Source organism: Pieris brassicae, chromosome 4 (genome assembly GCF_905147105.1).
Source record: "Pieris brassicae chromosome 4, ilPieBrab1.1, whole genome shotgun sequence".
Classification (NCBI taxonomy): Eukaryota; Metazoa; Arthropoda; class Insecta; order Lepidoptera; family Pieridae; genus Pieris; species Pieris brassicae.
This window is the reverse complement of record NC_059668.1, coordinates 18,005,097-18,026,058: the sequence shown is the minus strand read 5'-3', so window position 1 is coordinate 18,026,058 and position 20,962 is coordinate 18,005,097. Positions and strand designations below refer to the sequence as shown.

The following is a 20,962-nucleotide window of genomic DNA, read 5'->3' as shown; positions in this document are numbered from 1 at the left end:
GTGCAACAGCGAAAGGGGCAAAACCACTCTGTTGCATAGATACCTGTTAACAAAGACGTTGAGTTAATTTTCTGTTACCTATGTCTATATTTATAATTTGTTCGATACTATATCGTAGCCAGGTTGCTGTGGACATGTACTACTGTGTCTTGATCTGTATTGTTTAATTTTTTTAAGGTACGATAAGAAGTGTCCTGTCAACATATGTGTTAATTGTAACAGCTGAAAATTTCATAAATGTGGGAAATTTGTTCGCGAATTCTACTTTTAGATGCTTCATTTCACTCTGTCTGCTCTTTCATTATCTTCTACTTACTCACACATGTGCTTAATTATATATTAATGGATGTCTACCATATAAAGCTTGAAAGGACTTTGTAATTATAATAGGAATTTAAAATATTTTCAGTTATTTTTTTAATTACGAGTCTATTTGTTTTTTTGAAAGATAATATCCTCCCTAAGTTTTTTTCACGTCTTCATACATTCTAATTACTGAGTTACAAAACAAATCCATACATAATGTAATGTAACCAGCTTGATTTGTACAACCATAATTTTGCTCATACCAACTTCTGTTTTGTTTATATTATCTATAGTTTTTCTAAGATTATTTATACGTTAATACTAATTGTGCGTCTGTACTTTTTAAAAATAGATTAAAATAACATTTGAATCTGTCATTTTATTTGGAACGTGTGATGGGTCTTTCTCGTTGTTAACAGAGAAATACAATTAATCATGTTACGTTAAGCCATTCTGTGGAACTCGGTCAATACACGTGTCACGTGAGTTACGGTTGAATTATCGTTGTGTTGTAAAATTAAAATTGTGTTTAATTTGATATCGCGTAACATTTTTTTGCAATTAAAATTTAATAAAAATGTTTTCTAATAGCGATAAAATTTATAATATTGATTATTATATTTAAATAGTATAGGAACACGTTGCTCCTTTTTCTATCTAACTATGTAAGAAATTTCTCAGAATTCCTCATCGGACGTCAAGGCAGAATATAAAATACTATCTGTATCACCTCGACGTTCGTCGTTCCACAACTGAGCGTTTCCTAATGCAGTTTTTGCCGCGCATCACCTCTATGTGGAACCAGCTGCCCACTGATGTATTTCTGGACTAATTCTCAAAAGGCCGGCAACGCACTTGCGAGCTTCCTGGCAATGTGAGTACGACGGTTTCACTTAAGATCAGGTGATCCTCCAGCCTGTTTGCCTTCCGTTACATAAAAAAAAATATCTCTCCATAAACTATTTTATAACAATATTGAACATGTTTGAAACTAATACTTGAAGTTTACAGAGCTTAGTACAAGTATTACAAGTATTACTTTAGAAACTTAAGTAGTAAATTGGTAAAACTTATTGAGGGAATATTACTTTGTAAAGTTGGATTAAGATCAGGCAATATCTATTACGTTATACGAAAGCCGTTGACTAGATTTTTAAATGATTATTTATTAAATAATATATATATAAAAATATAGATTATAAAATATTATTGCAAAAAAATGTTAACACACAGTCACGTTTCAACTGATTATTCAAAAATCATAACTAATAACTTTCACTTAAAAGTAAAACCAAGATTTATTTTAAAAAGTAAAAATAGGCTATTTGACTTCTACTTAATAACCATTTCGGACTATAAAACCTATACAAATGATTTTTTTATTCTGTTTCTCTTAAGAATTGGCGGTTAAAATTAAACCCGCCAAAACGCGTCTCTAGACAAGATGGCGTCGCACCAGTCTCTATGACGTACCCTGCCTACTACACAAACATCAAGTTTGTTACGTGTTAATAATCATCATGGAATAATACAAATACTTATATATTATTACCCATTCAAATCTGTCCGAAGAAATTATACACTAAAGACAGTACGCAGATTAGATTGGCGAAGATATATTATTTTCAAGCATGCGTCATCTTCGATTCGACTAATCTGTGTACGTTGTGTCACTGACGTATTATATTTCAATTAAATTAATGATTATTTACCTGTTATTTTTCTTTAACATTTTAGAAGCCTATATGGTCTGTATAGATTACTCTCGGTAACACAATACTTTTCATACTTTCAAATAGTGTATTAGAATTTTTTTAACAAATTTTAAAATTTCTTAAGAATTTGCAAGACTGAAAAAAGATGAATAAAACTTGAAACATGAACAAAACTGACATCATCTGTATCAAATTATCACAATTTATATTAATTCAATATTTTCTTATTTCAAGAACTGTTGTTATTTTTTGCAATTATGAATTCTATGTTCATTCCCCCGCAACTCATCTTATTTTTTATTCACCTTAACGGTGGCTGTGAATCTAGTACCATTTTAATAAATTATTAAAGCGAGCCGAGCTTGCATAGCTTTCAGAGGGCGTGTTGTGTTTCTATATTCTGCGAGCCCTTAATAAAGTGAAGAATGCTAGTTGAATTTTATAATTAGTATGTATTTAGTGATGATAATTTAGATTACACTTAATAATGAGAAAATTAAACAATTTCGTCATTGCTCAGGCATACCGTAACTTGGTATGGAATACTTTCTTATCGAAAGCTATAATATTACAAATTTATTTCAAAGTAATAATTATTATCAAAGTCTCCGAAAGACACGTTCAGAACAAAGTACACAATACAATAATTGTGAGCAAAAAAGTATATGTATTTTAAGTGCGTAATACGTTATGCGTTAGTTTACTGTGCTAATATTAAATTTAAAACCTTTAAAATGTGTGTTTGTACAATAATGGAGAAACATATTATTTTATGTCATTTACTACAAAGATGACAATAAATCAAAATATCATTTCTTTTCATTGATTCGATGATTATGACGCATGAAATCAAATTTATGCACACTCGAGTTTTAGCGCTTCGTTGGTTAGTGGTTTCCTATAAAAACAGCAAAGGATACAAAAGATGATTATTACTATGTAGGTTAAGAAAATTGGAAATACTTAAAAGAAAGCTGGGGCAGCCGCAGAGCAAGCAGAAAATAAAAAATAAACGGCACAAATATAAGATTCTTTCCTCGAAGAGTCTTTCCTCCAACTTCGATTTTGTTCCCTTTGGAGTAGAGACACTTGGGCCATGGGGTTCAAGTGCACAGGCGCTTATTAAAGATTTAAGTTGGCGCCTGGTAGATAGAACCGGTGACCCCAGAGCTGGTGCTTTCCTGGCTTGACGAATAAGTATCGCAATACAGCGAGGAAATGCTGCCAGTGATAGCTACACTGCCACAGGGACCAAACTTTTTGATATTTTTTCGATTTTCTTTTTAATAATTTTAATTATTACTTTGTAGGTTAAGAAAATTGTAAATAGATTAAACATGTATTAGTATTGCCTAATTATGTATATTTAAATTAATGATTTATATGCTAGCTAATCATCAATATTATTCATCCTAAATTGTAAATACTGTATGTTTGAGATGTTTAGTTACATGAATAAAATTATAGATATTTAAATTCACAATTTTAACTAAAGTTTATCCAATCTAAGCTACCTCAGCAAAATTGTAAAAAGCTTGATAAAGCTGCAGTCTCTAACGTCCGTGCTTATCAGAGCTTTAGGAAGAACTTCAACTTGTTTCCATTATATAATACGATACGGTGTGAATTTAGAGTGATTTTTTGTATTGAATTTACGGCCTTAACCTATGATTTATATTTCTATAGACAGTGTGTACTGTCTTCAACAACATATGTATTTTACATATGAATAAATCTTAGTAAAGTTCTTAGAAATTTTGTTAAGGATCAACTGAGCTGAAGTGGAAAGTATAAAGTATCATTAATAATGACACTTCATATTTTATGCATATGTGTGACATGCTATGGTAGTCAAGGGGCACAGCAGGGCTTTCCCTTAAGAGCTCAACTTAGTAGTGAGTGTTAAGTGAAATATTTGATATCACGAATATTATTAATTTATGGACATTAAGGACTTAGTGATATTATGTATATTTAATTTATTTAAAAGGCTTCCCAAGGCTAGGCACACATTTTGGTATATAAAGATAAAAATAAAAGATGTAGTGTGACTTATAGGCAAACGTCAAAATTACGAAGAGAAAAAAGACGTCCATTCAAAAATCTTAAAAACTGAAGATAATTTGATTGAATTTGAATGAAATGTGTGTATAATCAGAATGCTCAATCAGGATATGGGTGCGTTTTGGCTAAAATGTGTTCTTCTGATATGATGAGTACGTCAATGTAACATTATTTTGCCATTTACTTTAACAATTAATATTGTATGTGAAGAATTTAGTGAAGTTTGGTAGTTCTACCAAGTAGTTTTTTATCTATTCCGTGATGGAAACAAATATGTTGTATCTATACCCTCATCCCTAGGGTAGCACCCTCAACTACTTACGTACTGTACGACGAATTGATTTCTACAGCTCCCTTCACTAAATTTTGACAATACAAAGTCTATACAACAAGTGCTTTTGTTAGATGTAAAACGTCTTTATGTTAAGTCGCGATTATGAATTTTGAGGGAGTTTGCGGTATATGTGTGTACATCTACTCCATGGTGATAAATTCGTGTGTTAACCTTGAGATTTACTCGTGTATTCGGCAGATTGTTGTATAAATCTTTTAAAAATTTCAATATACTTTTGCGAGTTTTTTTGTTCAGAAGAATGACAACATTCGATTTTCAAAAGTGCAGTTGTATCTCTACGTACACTGTACAGACATACATAATATTTCTAGCGAGGTCAGTCACAATTAACCTGAACCGCAGCCGAACTAACTTGGAGAACTTTATAGCTTGAGTTAATATATCAATTTTAAGTTAAAAAAATGTTTTATTTATAGAACTAGGCTATTAAAGGAATTGTGTCAAAGTTTGTTTTACGATCGACGTTGATTCGGGGCGCCAACATTTAGATAAGTGCCTCCTACAAATCCGTAGTATGTAGGGCTTTAGAAGGGTTAACTGTCTGGCTTGGCTATGCCTAGGTAAATGTTTTGACTCGCTAGTTGAGAATGGAAACCTACGTCATAGTACTATGCATAATACTCTATAATTAGTTATGAATTGAAGTATTTGAAATAATTTAAATGGTCTGATGTTTTTTAACAAATATTCTACAAAAACTTTGTAAAATGAGCAATTAACGAGTGATTACGATTTCGGTCTTAAAAATCTTGAAATTTAAGTAAAACCAGCTTGTTACGATTTCTCGTTGTGCGTAAAAAAATAAATTTTTGTTTGAAACGAGTAGATCGTCTTAAACGATTTTAATACATTCATTTAATTACATTCCATCACTAGCTGTGTTTTGCAGATGAAAAAAATAAGGGTTTTATATAAAAGCGAAGTTTTAAATTTTCTGTGTTAAAAGATTAAAGACCTTGTTAGTTAAGTTATGTAACGTCACGTTTTAGGAAGACGTCCAAAACTAACTTGGCAGCAAAGTACAGCCTTGCCACAAATTAGCGATGTTAATTTACTGGCAACATTGGCGAAAACTGTACAAAATTTCATTAAGACGTACAAAGAATAACATTTTATGTCATGAATATTGCATCAATGAAAAAATATAATTTGTAAAACACATTTAAAAACATTTTAACTCCCGGGCTGTTATTGTTTTAATTCAAATTTCGTTTGAGCCACTTGAAAGTGCAACGCATTTTCAAAATCAAAATGCGTGATATCGTTCCTAACATGAATTATAATTGAGAGGTTAAAATACGAAATATCCCTTATGCAACAGTCTTTTAATAAATTAAAGCAAATCATTCTCTAACTCCTTTATTTAACGTTTATTTTCTTGTCTCATTAATCTCTTGTCGAAGAGTAATCTAGCCAATTTGGATAGACCTCTCAAAAAGTCTTAATTCAACAACTTTTTAGGCAATGAGGGGTCATTATTAATTGGTAGTGTCAACAAATGGCGTTGTTTGAGATGGTTGCCATGGAAACGTTTGATCCAAATTGGGAGTCCTTGAGGGTAAAGCTATGGGAAAGAGATAACTATAGAGCACAGGTAAAGAATGAAAGAGATAGAAAATGAGGGTTATTTTGCAATGCACACTGCTACTGCTAAATTACATTGGTCTGACTGCTCCCAATCTGTGCATGTATAATAACTGGCCTTTGCTCTAGTATTATAGGATAATTGTCCAATATTTGTAGCTCTGTTAAATATTCATAAGGCCTGTATCTAATGCCATAGATTATTAAAAAATCACAACTGACACAGGATACAACCTAAATTAAATTTTCAGTAACATACTATAATAATTAAGCATTTAAGTAATTGGCTAGCGACTTATTAAATCTTTGAATACTTTTGTGACAACTATTATTAAAATATATCTTATATATATAATCCAAACTCATGTTATTAATCATGGATTGGCACAAAAACAGATAATCAGAATTTCTTATTTATTAAGCCTAGTCCAATTTTGATATAGGTTAATTAGTCCTAAGTTAAAATATCAATTAATTGAAACAACGATTTTATAGAAATGCGATATATTCTTTTATGTATATATAGCTGAATAACGTGTTCTTATCAAATGTTTCTTAATTTTAAAATAAATAAAGAGTCTACATTCTTTTATAAATAAAGTATTTAATAATACGAAAAAACTCAAAGTAAAATTTTGTACTGCTTACGAATATTTCCAGATATTTCTTTCTAATCTAAATATTAACTAAGGTCTGTTATATGACTAAATATCTTTTATGCTGGAGCTGTTCAATTAATTCTCAAATCCGGGATTAAGCTCAGTTCATAATGCTTTGTTAACTAAGCCGAAAAGGTCCAAGGTTATATACTAAGGTTATGTTGATCCATTTTTTTTATGAATTTTAATAATGAGACTACTACGTAGAATGCGGTTTAAAAGCATTTAATATTTTTTTATAATTTATTTTTAACAGGCTTAAAAAGGAGGTTACAATTTAAACTTATATTGATATTGTTTAAATTTTAATGGTATCAGGTATATTACAACTATTGCTTATTTCCTCATAAAGCCGACAAGTTACGTTTTGGGACTACCCATGTTAGTTAGTTCATCTGCGGTAATTTTATTACCTTTTTATGGCTGTCCCTAATTTCTCATGTTTAAAAAAACTTATGAAACAGTCAGTCTTATCAAAATTGTAGTCTTGTATCCACTATAGAGATATTGTTATCCACGCATTTCTGTGAAGGACGGAGGAGGTTGTCGCACATTTACGAAGTGTTGTTTTATGAAGTAAGGATGGCAGCATCGCAATAAATAATATAGTAACGCAAGTTAAATTAAGGTCACGTAACAATTTTTGTTAAATATGTTCCTTTAACAAATATGTAGGTATATAAATATTTCGAAAATATGGTAATAAGGGATACGCAATGGCATAAATTATTCTATTAGAATGCAATTTACATAGACATTTTACAGGTCAATTGTCAAAATCAAATGTGTCAATTTGTTGGATCGATAATTGAAGTAGAAATCCTCTGTGATCGGCGAATGCATCGGACGTGCGTACTGACTTATTTCATAACGATGACGTAAACTTAAAAAAACCATGTACTTTTTTGGTGTTTCGCGACCAGTGATAAGAATCTCTCCGAATTTGCACTTTTGCTTAAATTCTCGCTTCTCTAGTAAGGAAACTCGATCGAATTCTTTTTTCCGAAATACTTTTCTTACCGTGTGAGGAGAAATCGTGAGTATCAGACTACCGAACAGATACAGAATTAGGTCAACTATCTTATCCAATTATCATAAAACAAGAAACGTATTTCGCTATAAATTCGAAAGGTATAAAAATTTCCATTAGCTTTCACCGTTACACGTTTAAAAATGTATAAATCGTAAAGGTATTTAAAATAGCAGCAAGTTCTATATTCGTACGAATTCACTAGATAAACTCGTATTAAGAGAAAATATTTAACTTGTCTCTTTGCACGAGTGTTAACATTTAATTTTCACCTGTAATTTTTTTTTAATACAACACCAACATTTTTTTGTGAATGTTCAGTGAGTAAAGACTTATCTATAGAAGGCTTGTTATGGTTTTCGTATTTTTGTATGGTTCAAGTCTCGGAACCCCCGAATCGTTCATGGCATTATCTTCTCTTTAAAATACAAAATTCATAATATCTTAGTTAGTAAATAGTTGGGTTAAGGGATTGCTGTATTTTTAAGTTAATGCATAAAAACTATTAACGGTTTTTGCGTTAAGAACATGTCCTCAATCATTAATATTCGTTGGACGTAATGTAGGTTATAGGATTTGAACAGGAAGAACGCATTAGTTTGGAAATCAAATCATTCTAGCGGCGTTTCCATACAGTTATTTTTTTAAGTAGCACAGGTTATATTAAATCCCTTTCGTCTGAGATAAATGAATAATATGATTACAAACATTGCAACATTTTGTAAGTTTTCTTATGAAACTTGATTGATGATTCAAAATCTTCATAGCCCAACTAAATAATTCAACTTCGTCAGGAGTTAGGTTGGCAATATAGTTTTAAATGTATAAAAAATATTTATATGTTTTTTTATGTCAGAGTTAATGTTGTTCATCTATCTGAGCACAGAATACCAATTATATTACTTTCCTTATAAAATCTGCATTGCTCTTTGAGAGCTTTTTAATTTTGATTTATTTTCGATTTACATTTTATTAATGTTAAATATTTTTTACAGAGATCGTGGAAGAACAACGTTGCCATGACTACGAGTTTCGATTGACGTGTCGTGAGTTGGACACGCATATTGCTGTCCTAGAAGCCTGGTACACATCCCTTGAAAATTACTATCAAAATGATACCCTCACTCACGCCAATTTGATCAAAACTCAAAATGACTCGGAACTCGACAAAGTGTATATCTATTCCAGTCCTAAACATAACGGAGTGTTTGAGTTGACAAATCACACATTCGAGAACTACACAAATGTGAATAATTCCTTCGAGTTTGACTCGAGAATTGAGAGTGTAAATGAGACAGTGGAGAGTGTAGATATGTCCGTGGATTTTGTAAATGTGACGTGTAGTGCAGTGTCATTTGCGAGAAGTTATGCCAGCTGGCGAGATGGGGACAAGCGTCGACGAATGCGTTCCAGAGATCTTTCGTATAACTTGCGAGCGCCACTAAGTTATAGGTATGTGAACATTTCATTAATATGTATAGGTTTTATTAAAAAATATACATGTTACTTATATCAGAATTTTGATTGAATTCGTTTTTATTCCTAAACATAAAAAGTAAAATAAATCACGTTACCGCCATACGCTGTAACTGCATTAGAGTCCATCTACAAAAAACTTCGCAGGCGTATTCAAAACGTGTACACTGCTATATTAATAACCGTTAGCTTCTTAAGGGTTCAGCGGGTAAAGACTGCTGATATTAAAGAAGAGAAATAGATATTTGAATCAAACCTCTATAAATAAAGAAGTTAATAAACTGCACCGTTTCCTACTCCGGACTATGTAGTTGATACCAAATCATACATTGCATTAAAAAAGTTTTGTCATAAAATACCTCCTCAGACACAATGATCTTAAAGTCATGACGCGCCATCGTTATAACTAATATCCGCCCGGATCGGCAAATTCTAGTAATTGCGTTCCTTTTGTTTTCTTCGCATGATTGACATTATCAGCGATTGTTTATAAATGGCTGGTAAATGCTGCTGATTTCGCGTGCGTATAGCATACTTGATATCATAATTTATCTTCTCGAAATACATTATTATATAGTAAAAGCTACCATAATAATAAAGGCCAATTTTATAATAACAAAAATTATTTTTAAAATGTATTAATTTATAATAACACTCCTTCCCTAACAAGCGTCCCTAAACTGACAAGAACGCACAATACCTGAATAAAATTTAAAAAAGCAAAAATAAGAAATTACTTAAGAAAAACAAAATTACGTAATAAAAAATACAAAAAAATAACTAATTACTATAGGCACTAACAAATAATAGTTTTCACAGTTCACTTAATGGACAATCAAAAAGGTCCGTTAACCTATTGATTCGTTAACTAAATTAGTACACCGAATCATATGTATAATATTGTATATTTATTTATAGTCGCATAATCTTTACGTGTTTCGGAACGTTTAAGGTCTGAAGCCTGGGATGACGTCTTTTTTCAATAATATCTGGAAAAAGAAAGACTCTTTAATTAATATTCCTTACTGAAACTGATATTCATTGAGTCTAAAACTGTCATGTGACTAATGTCCTACAGAGATCACGCCAGTCATAAATATCTGCACATTTCTGTCTGTTTTTATCACAGCGTAAACACAATAAAGATACTAGATTTAGTTAAAATAGTGCAAATAGACTGATTTAGTTTTTGTGACTAAAGGCGATAGTATCTAGCATTTTTTTTCTTCTTTTTTGATTTTTTCGGTAGTTCATTTGCGGATCTGCTGCTACACACCAGAATCTCTGCTTTTCAGACTGGATGCCAATACCCAATAAAACCATCTCGGGTAGTTCACAAAGCCGCGTTAGAGAGACTCCGGGGTTGCTCTATCATTTTACCGGGGTAACAGCTGGAATCTATTACAGTATGCAATTGCAAATGCAGTAATTTTATCAAAACTATCCAAGAGTTGACACTCATAAAAATAAAATAAACAATTCCAATAACTATGACGTAATCGAGCGACGATAATTTATGTACTAGGGATATCGCAAACATCTATCAACAAAATATTGTATCAAAATTTAAATTACGGATTTCAATAGTTTTACTATTGTATTGTAATTTATTTAGTGTTTATTTAAAAGTAAAATTGTCAGTAGATTATGCAATTAATTATTATTCACATTGCGTTGAGGGCCGGAGTAGACCATTTTCAATTGAAGACAAACTCTCTTGGGTAAGAATAAATTAAATATACACTGGGTATATACGACAATTTAAACTCGTTGTGGTGTTATAAGAGCTATATACTACACAGCTATGTTCACGTATATATATGAGCAAAAATAATATATATATGTCAGTATTAAAGAAATCCGTGCGACTATAAGATTTTACTATTTCCGTGTAAATATGAAATAAGATTGTACCGATTCATATATTTGGTTTAAAGTTTTTTGTATTGAATCTAAATGCATTTGTTTATATCATTAAATCATGAGTCTGGTCAAGGGTTATCAAAGGCTATAAAATTATGCCGCATTCCTATTTCTATGCAACCATACTGCCGAAACTGTTTGGACTTTAAAGCATTTCAACCACATATTCATAAACGCATCATAAACTTCATAGCTAATGAAATTAATGTATTTGTTTGACAATGTCAAATTAATTGTGCCTTAGTGACTTTAGAAATTTAAAAAGGACAAGTAACTGGGAGTGTGTTTCAGTGGCAAAAGCAACCGTAAAAGTTAATGACTGACTCTGTGAGTATGTCATAAACAAATGTGCTAAGCATGGCTCGCATATGTCAAAATAGCATTGGATATACGTTCGGCCGTTATATGCTAAAAAGGTTACATCGCGGTAGTTCAAACTGAGTTTACTCAATGGGAATTCGTCTTACGTATTGACTCTAAACAGATCAAATTAATTCAGAAGAAACACCCATATCAAAAGTAAACGTCTTTTTGGAGACGGAAACGCGTCTCTACCTCTCACGTACAAAGATGATATCATTTTGACGTGTTCGCTCAATAAACTGTCTATTAATAACTCATTACTTCCCAAGCTTATAAATAAACAGAAAATCAATGCCTGGCAACTCGAGCAAATATTTGTAGCAATCAATATACCCTCGACTATCTTGTACGTGTGTGATCTGGATTTCTGTGTCTCATTATGACTAGCGGTTTGCACTGATAAATAGGATTTTTTATTTGTATATTTAAATGAAAATATTAATTCAATCTCACAAAAATGCGTTTAAAATTTACGAAGGATCATCGCTTATAATGTAGACAGTTATCGCTTGACATAATAGAACTACGACCCCGTAACCCACTGGTGAAATAACCTGTGACAAAGATTATTTCATCAGTGGTTCTTTCCTAGTGGGAGTGCCATGCCGTTGCCTTCGGACTTCAGCCAAATGGACTGGCACGACTGGGGCAGTACCACTGTCTCTGAGAAAACCGTTAAAGTGCTGCCATCGCCTTATTGTACTATCGTTGTGTGCGATAAGACTGTGAAAATATGAAGGTGCAGAACAAACAAAAACATCTTTTTTTCTTTTCATTAAGATGCTATCAAAATTGTGATACAATGTAATATAATATAATGTTTCATTGTTGAGAGGATTAATTCCAATAAAATACATTAAAAAGTTACACATTAGCTAAATTGAGGTCCCATTAAGAATTAGTCCATGAATTTGTCGGGATTTCTTTGTTGGGGAGTTCATTAATTGCTTTAACAAGATTTATAGCGCTCTTGTTAAGCTTAAGGTCAATTGTTATTGATTGTGTATTTAAAAAAGCTCTCCATTTGCGTGTTTTGTTAAAATTTGGTTTAAGTATATATTTTAGAACTTTTTAAGCTATATTTGTTTTTATGGTCCGTAGTATTAGAAAATTCCGAGAAACTTTTCGATATCTATGTGATGGGAATATATGTGGTATTATCGCTTTTAGATACATAAATAAATCGTCATTAGTAATATTTTTATGCCATTTTGTTATGATTTTATTATGTTCTAAGTAAGTCGTTTTCCAGAGGAGTGAGGACGTGCAAAATAAGTTTCGATACGCGTTTGATTGTAATTGGTCAGCAAGATTTCTAGCCTAATGACAGATGTGATGACAGATGACAGGCGGATTTAGATTCCTACCAGGATAATGATGTTATGTAATATGTCTCCGTATAAATGAACACATCAGACTTTAACATATTTCATCCCGTAAAAAAATTGGCTAACCTTAAAAATACAACTAAAATTAATTTGAATAATCCAGTGACAAAATAATTTTATAACATCAGTTTCCCTTTGAAACATTCACTAAAATACGTTAAAATAGTTCAGATGTTACGCAATACAGTATTAGATTAATCAAAGCGATCATTAATCATGAGTTAAGTAGACTGGTATAGTGTTATTGTATTTTTTTAACAAGCGTAAAATACTGTTCATTTACTTTAAAATGTTTTCACGTTCCAGTCCAGTGATTAAATAATTCGCAAAGTCGAGATAGAGTACTGTTTAAAATCGTTCCAGATACTCAGGTAGATTTGTTTTATTTTGAGTGCCGACAAAAATGGGATCGTATTGAATGTACTCGCAGATGTTAGTAATGTTTGGATCTCGAAGTTTTCTAGGGCATTCGAAACATACATCTTTAAATGTCGGGTGTGGCCGCCTATACCAGGTGATCGCAATTCACTTGTTTAACGTGATTTTTACAGATTTACTGGTTTTCATTTTCATACTATCTGGTATAGACCAATACCGAATACGCCTTGTGTTATTGAGTAAAATTATTTCGTGCGTTTTAAAATGATGGAGAGGCTTTGTAAAGTTATATTATATTTAAAATAGTTAATTAGATAGACAGCACTGTTGATATAGTGGCTTCAGCATGCGACTCTCATCCCTGAAATCGTAGGTTCGATTCTCGGCTGTGGAATTTCTTTTTATTAGCGCATTAAACATTCGCTCGAACGGTGAAGGAAAACAACGTGAGGAAACCGGCTCGCCGTAGATCCAAAAAGTCGACGACGTGTTTCAGGCACAGAAGGCTGATCACCTACTAGCCTATTAAATTGACAAATGATCATAAACCAGATCTAGAAATCTTAGGGATGGACCTAAGATGGTCGCAGCGCCACTGATTTATTTAATTATTTTAATTACTAAGATCATACGGATTTCATTTCCTATAGTTGAAATAACACATGTCTTTTTATATACGTTTTTTTTTTATTTACATGTATTTATTTTTATTGTATTGAGAGGATTTAGAAGTCACCAGAAACACCTAAATTAGTACAAAAAACTTCAGCATATACAATCGTAATAGATGTTTCATAATAAAAAAGTATCTTTCATAAATAAGAAAGCCTCGTTTTTGAACACCATTCAGTTACGTATATTTACAAGATGAGTTAAAAAGATAACAGATACACATTCTTTAAATATAAACTTCATAGAGAAGGCAATTAAATTCGTTTTTATGTTTTATTATGCGTCTAAATGAGTACAGTTATCAATTAATTTATGTAATTTAACCTATAATTAAATATAATTTAATCTATACTGCCGTACTGAACGAATTCTGTTGAATGTTCACATATAAAGAAGATGGCGGAAAATGTGTAGTTTTAGAAATTGCATTTAGTGAAACCACATTGGTATGTGTTAATTAAGTTATATGGAGTAGAATAATGACGTCACCCGCAGCAAGAATACCATAGTATTTAAAGAACGCCATATCGTTATATCTATATAGAACGTAATGAAGGGTTCTACTGGCCGGCGAGGATGTCATCTTCTCATTGTATGAAATACATCGCATAGTAGCCAAAAGGCCATCCGTTACACAATATATTTTTGATTAAATTTACAATATATATATATGTAAATAAATATTAGTGAAATTAAATAAATTAGAATTTTCAAATATGTTTTGAGGCGAATTAGTAACGGCCGTTCCGTTATAATTTAAGTGGCTCGTATATAAAGACACCTGAGAACAATAACTTATAACCTTTGGCTTAGATCAGGTAAACTGAGAGAGACCCTGGGAGAGCCTTTTAGGAGCAAGAATTTGAAATTATTTTTGGACCAGGAATTTTATACATGAATAGTTAAGAAAACACTTTTTAAACGGATGTAAAAAATTATAAGTTTATAATAATAATACATAGCTTCAATCCGTTTAAAAAGTGTTTTCTTAACATGTAAAAGCTATGTTAACAAAAGACAATACTACATTTATAGTTACTTAAGTAACATTTTGAATGTACTTTTTTATCGATGGCCGTGTATTCGCCCTACATCAATCATTAAAGATGTTATCTAAACTATACATTAATTACAATAAGGGGAGTGCTTCCGTAACTTAATTTAGGAGAAATTGGCTTGTAATTTGTATTAAGTTAATCCATCGTATTTGACCCTTTATTTTGAAATGATTAGGAATTTATCGATTTTTGCTTTTACAGTAAGGATATAAAACTTTTTTGATTATATGCATCTATTTTCTAAGGCTTGGAATCTACAATTTTATAAGGTTTTCCTACATAAAAAATTATATAATCTGTGAAACTTTAAAGAAAAATAATAAAACAAATGTTTTTTGCAACAATATTCTTGTTTGAAATAATGTCTCAATTTGTCTTTGTTTGTTTTGATTTAAAGAAACGCTTTGACAGTTGAAAATCAAAATTAAAGAAAAAGATTATGTTAATCTTAAACAGGTATCCCAATTTGATTTAGAATTTTTGATAAAATAACTTCTACTAGGCATACTCAGTAGTCTAGCTTCTTCAATAAATCTTCAATGCATGTCCAATATAACCCGATTGAATGGGTCCAATTTCAATCTCTATTCTTTCATTGAACAATCCTTTGAGCGTTCAAAGTTGAAATACGTAGTTTTGTGGACCAATTGCTTTCAATGCAAGGCATTTTAAATCTTACCTCAACACAATAGAGTTTATTTTTTCCTATAAAAATTCTTTCCACAATGCATATTTATAGAACAATGATTTAAGGTAACCGTGAGCTTCTATTTTCTAAGATCTTTCTTTTGTTCGAATAAGTACTGCAAATACTAAAAAGAAAGATTTGCCCTCTGCATCAGTCTAGCATAAACAAGAGTTTTAGGTTATCCATTACATTAATAACACCAGGCAATCACCAAACTGAGCCGCATGGCTTAGTTTCTTTACTAAAGTAAATATCAAACACATCTAAACATTCGAAATTCAGAATTGAATGAATGCAAATGCTTAATTGATCAAAATATCGTAATTGCGATTATAAGATTTTACTATAAGAAAACTGCTTTATTTTCTTGTCGAATGCCGTACTTAAATCAAAATGCAATCACAAATTTTAATTAATCATCCGGCCAAGACGTTTAACTGAAATTTCATAGCGACTAAATCGTGTTTGAACTCTTCAACGATTTTTGTATAATATTAGAATTTTCGCATAAATAGCGTTTGATCAGACATTACGTAATCGCAGTCTAAACAAACCGTTGGATTTGATTGAAACAAGATCTTACTAAAAAGTATTGATTGTTTTCGTACGGCTTCAGCAACTGTAATAGGTTTTGCAATTGTTTGGAATTGGCACAGTCGCACAGATTAGTTTGCAGGACAATTGAATTAGATAACTAGATTACTGTGCCGGTTGTACTGTTTTTTTTAAATTTTATATGCGTTCGTTACTTCGTAAAGGATTAAATGTTTACTGCACAAAAAGATAAAGTCATAGATAATATAACAAATACTTGTGGCGCTTCAACCTTTTAAGGTCTTCAATCTTTCTGTGCCTTGAGCACAGTTCACTTTTTTAGGTCTGATAAATTCCGGTTTTCTCACGATCTCTTCCTTCACTGAACGAATTACAAGTGTAAAATGCAGACGTAAACAGAGTCCTTCCGCCGTCGATTGATGCAAAGCCGGGATTCGAACCTATCACCTCAGGAATAAGATTCGCAAGCTGATGCCACTAGGTCAATACTGGCAATATAGGTATACAATGATACAAAACATTCATTTATGATGAGCGAATTGGAATCCCGTATATTCCTAACCTAACCTAACCGTTGTTTTTAATGTTATACGTGTATGTAATGGATTGCCATTACATGTGTGTTCTTCAAAGAAATAAAAAGCAAAATCAAAGACTAAGACGTATATGAATTATCAAAGCCAGTACTGCACAAGATTAAATTTAATTAAATAAAGCGGGAAATAGTTACGTATTTAGTAGATATATGAATATTGTATAATTAATATGACTATAACTATCAAATTCCGCGTTAAATTATATTGCATATTCTGAGAATTTTTATTTGGATAATATTTTCTCAATCTGTTGAAATCCAAACAAGTGAGCTATAAAATACATGGTACATACACCCATAAAAAAGTAATTGAGAACTAAGGTTACGTATGTGTTTATTTTTGTCAATAGATGCCAAAATAAAGGCCAAAGAAGTACTTAGACGTTTTATGGAAAAGTCTGTTCTAAAATCTTAAGCTGCTAAATATGAGTTTAAATTAATTTTGTAAGCTCAGTTAAAAACTAAGTTCCATGTAATGTTCCTAATAAATTCAGGGTACAAAATTTAACTATTTAACTTGTAAAACGTTTATTTATTTCAAGTTAATATGTGTATATATTGTTGTTTGAGTGGTTCATAATATTGCTTCATATTGACTTCTTTGTTGTCGAATGATTTGGTGTTATTTTCAAATCTTTGGCACATTGCCAGTGTTAGTTTGTATTCAATCGCTTAAATATTACTTCTTTTTATTATTTTATTTTCTATTCTTATGTATATTACTGTTCTTAATAGCTAATCTCTGATATCATTTCCGCGTTTCAGTTGGCTTCAATGCATTGGACTGGCATTTGAGTGATACAGGTATCTTGCACGTCCATACACCTCCAAGGTGTAACAAGATTTGAATAATGTATATTTGAATAATGTTTACTAAAATGCTTTTAATTAAGGCCTGTGTATTAATAGAGAAAAGAGGAGTCGGCCCGGTCAGTCCACCCAATAGGTAATTAAAAGGATTTTACAAGATAAGTAATTGTTATTATGTGTTACAAAAAAATGTAGGTTTCCTTATTGAATGAATGTTTTCGTTTAGTCTACTAACATAAGCTATTTTATTAAATTAACTATGGCTCTCTTGTTTACGTCTAAAATTATTTTGATGGGTTTTTATCACCGTCCCTATAATATATTGTTTTAGCAGTAGGACTCACTCGATAGTTGTCACTTTGTTTTCTAACTTAATTGTATTTTATTTAATAATTTTTGCAGTTTTAATCCTTCTTTAGGAATGTGTTTCCGTTTTAGACTATATTTTTTAAGAAATTTTTGTAGAAAATTTAAGTTAGCTGAAGGATTATTATTACGTAACATAGGAAGGAGCGATAAAAAATGTTTTACAACACATAATGATAATAAAAAAGGCCTTTATAACTTCCATGCTATTCTTATAAAGTCGTATTCTTAAATATAATGCACGTAGCAAAATAATAAATATTATTATTTTATAACACATACTAATAATGACAATTATAATAATAACCACAGATATTTATTTAATTTTCCCACATTATAATTAATTTTCCCACACGTCTTAGGTTATAACACTGATAGTTATGACATCGTTATTCTCTTTCATCTTACTTGAATTATATAAAAATGTCATAATAAATAAATATTAAAGGGCAACCCTTGACTTTGATGGAAATTGGTTCAAAGTGTTTCAAATATATTTTTTGCGAGTCTCGTTGGGTCGGAAAAGTATTGCTTCCGAAGAATATATTTTTATTTTGACGTAGATATAGTAGTTTATTTTTTTCTTATGCTTGTTCAATAAACTAGCACAATGAATTGTAAATTTAATGTTTTGAATTATAAAGTTGCTTCAGGAAAGTTAGGATGAATGTGAAATGGTGCGAGGTTCATCACATATTGTAGACTTCGTTAGAAGAGATTACTTTTAAATTCCATGGAATCTACAAGACACAAATATCGAATTATTCTGAATGAAATAGAACAACGATAATTAATTTTTGTTTTATTTAGAACCAAAAGATTTTTTTAGATCCCTGTCATTAATATGGTACCTATTTCAATTACACTTTGGAGATAAGGTAGTGTCATGTTGTTTGAAAAATAAAACGTCCGGCTTATATGCGATACAATATCCCTAATGGCTGCAAACCTGATTTGCACGCGTAATCTTCTGCTGTCCACTAAGTAATTGGCTTTAGGAAAATAAGTTCCATATCTTAGAGAATGTTTTAAACAATTGTCTATGCTGGGTAATCCTTACGTATAGTAAAATGTAGTTTCCCGGCGAGGTCTGTCGGCCTGTATGAATGCGATAAAAACAAAACTACAGTTTTTGTACAGCATTGTAATAGTTCCCAAGGAAGGGTATGGTGTATGATTCATTATGTAAATAGATTGAAACGACTATTGTTGAAAAATACACGAAGTCAATGTGGCAATAGCTGCCGGCGGAAGCTGATCAGTAGATACAATTAGAGACAGGTTTGTGCATGTGAACATTTAAAGTATTTTTTTATCTTTTCCGATTAAGCTGTTGAACTGTCTGGACTTACACATACTTTTGGTTCGGTAGGTAACGCAATTGCTCCTACGCCAGCTCACGTGACACCCTGATAGATATCTATCCTATCTGAGTATAAACCTATGATTCGAGGCTTATCGCTATGGATGACTTGTAGGTAGCAAAGTATCTAATCTATGGATGGATGGAATGGATAATAGCCGCTGTGATCACATCGGCAGGAAGTACATAATTACAAAGTTAAATTTGTTAGCTAAAATGAGTCTTAGATGCCAATAAAGCAGTTGCAGTTTTGCAGTTGAGTTCTCATTTTAACATATAATTTTATAATATTACCAACAATTTTATTAAATTATGCCGAGCTATGCACGATGTGCGTAAACAAAGCTTTTTTATTATATATTTTCTATAGATGCAATTGTATCTTAAAATCTCCAAATCCTTTGACACGGAAATATCTTTATTCATATCATTATTTTTTTCATAGATGAAAAAAAATATAATCTTAAAAAATGTACATTGTTAGTGCTGCAGTTTTTAATTATTACTGAATTTCATTATTTTCAGATGACGCTTGAAAATTAAGCGAACGGTGATGTATAAATTAATCTTTTATATTCACAGAATATTTTTTAAAGCAATTTATATGTTTCTTTTACAAATTATCTGATTGTACAAAAAGTAATACACTAGCTCTGTTACTGACTAAACAGAATTACTCAATAATTTATTTAATTATGCTTACGATGTGATAAATAAGAGAGATTTAATTAATAAGTTCTAAGTATGATATGAAAGAAAAAGTTCTGTTACACTCTGATATTGGAATATGATATACATAGAATACTGTTCTCACCTCTGCTCCCCAGTACCAGCTCCTTCCACTTGACCGTATTCAACGAAAGCGAATCGAATCGTCACTTTCCGAGTGGCTTGATTCCATATCGTTGTGTAGAAATTTCGCATCTCCGCATTTATCATGATCATCTGGAATCATCGGTGGTCGAGGCAGAATACAAAATTCCACCCGTACCAACGTCCACAACTGAGCAAGTTTTGGATATAAAGGCTATTATAAGGATATTATATATTTATCATTAGTATTGTTTTTTGTTAAAATAGCTTTTACACATTAAGAAAAACACTTCTTGAACGGATTAAAGCTATGTATTATTATTAAAAATTATAATTATTTACATAATTCTAAATTTTTTTTACCGACGTGAAACTTATGTAAATAATTATAAGTTTTAATAATAATACATACCTTTAATTCGTTCAAAAAGTGTTTTTCTTAATATATATATATCATTTCTTAAGCTAACATGAACATAAAATGCGACTTACAGTTCTCTAGCTAAAGTTTTAATTAAAGTCCCACTGCACTTCTTAACTTTCCACAAGGCTACAGTTTTGTACAAGCATAAAAATAGCAAGATAGCTTTCTAGTCTCCACTTAGATAAGTTTTAATGGACTTTCTAGCCTTTTGTGAGTTATCCACATTATACGTGTAATAAAGAAACTGACTAGTTAGTTACAACTTATCTAAAAGTCTAAAAGCTATGTGTAATCTTAAAAAAAGGATAATCGATACAATTTAGTATTCAAAACCGAAACGTTTTGATGAAACTTACAGATACCGGCAAACTTCTTGA

At 31.1% G+C, this 20,962-nt stretch overlaps 1 protein-coding gene across 2 annotated transcripts in view; it reads left to right on the top strand.

Moving 5' to 3' along the window:
- The window catches only part of LOC123708512, a 67,769-nt gene that overhangs the window by 6,048 nt on the left and 40,759 nt on the right, over nt 1-20,962 (top strand). For both annotated transcript variants that reach the window (XM_045659268.1, XM_045659269.1), the window contains exon 2: nt 8,709-9,165. In XM_045659268.1, coding sequence (XP_045515224.1) covers nt 8,709-9,165 — 457 coding nt within the window. The remainder of the gene's footprint in view (nt 1-8,708; nt 9,166-20,962) is intronic.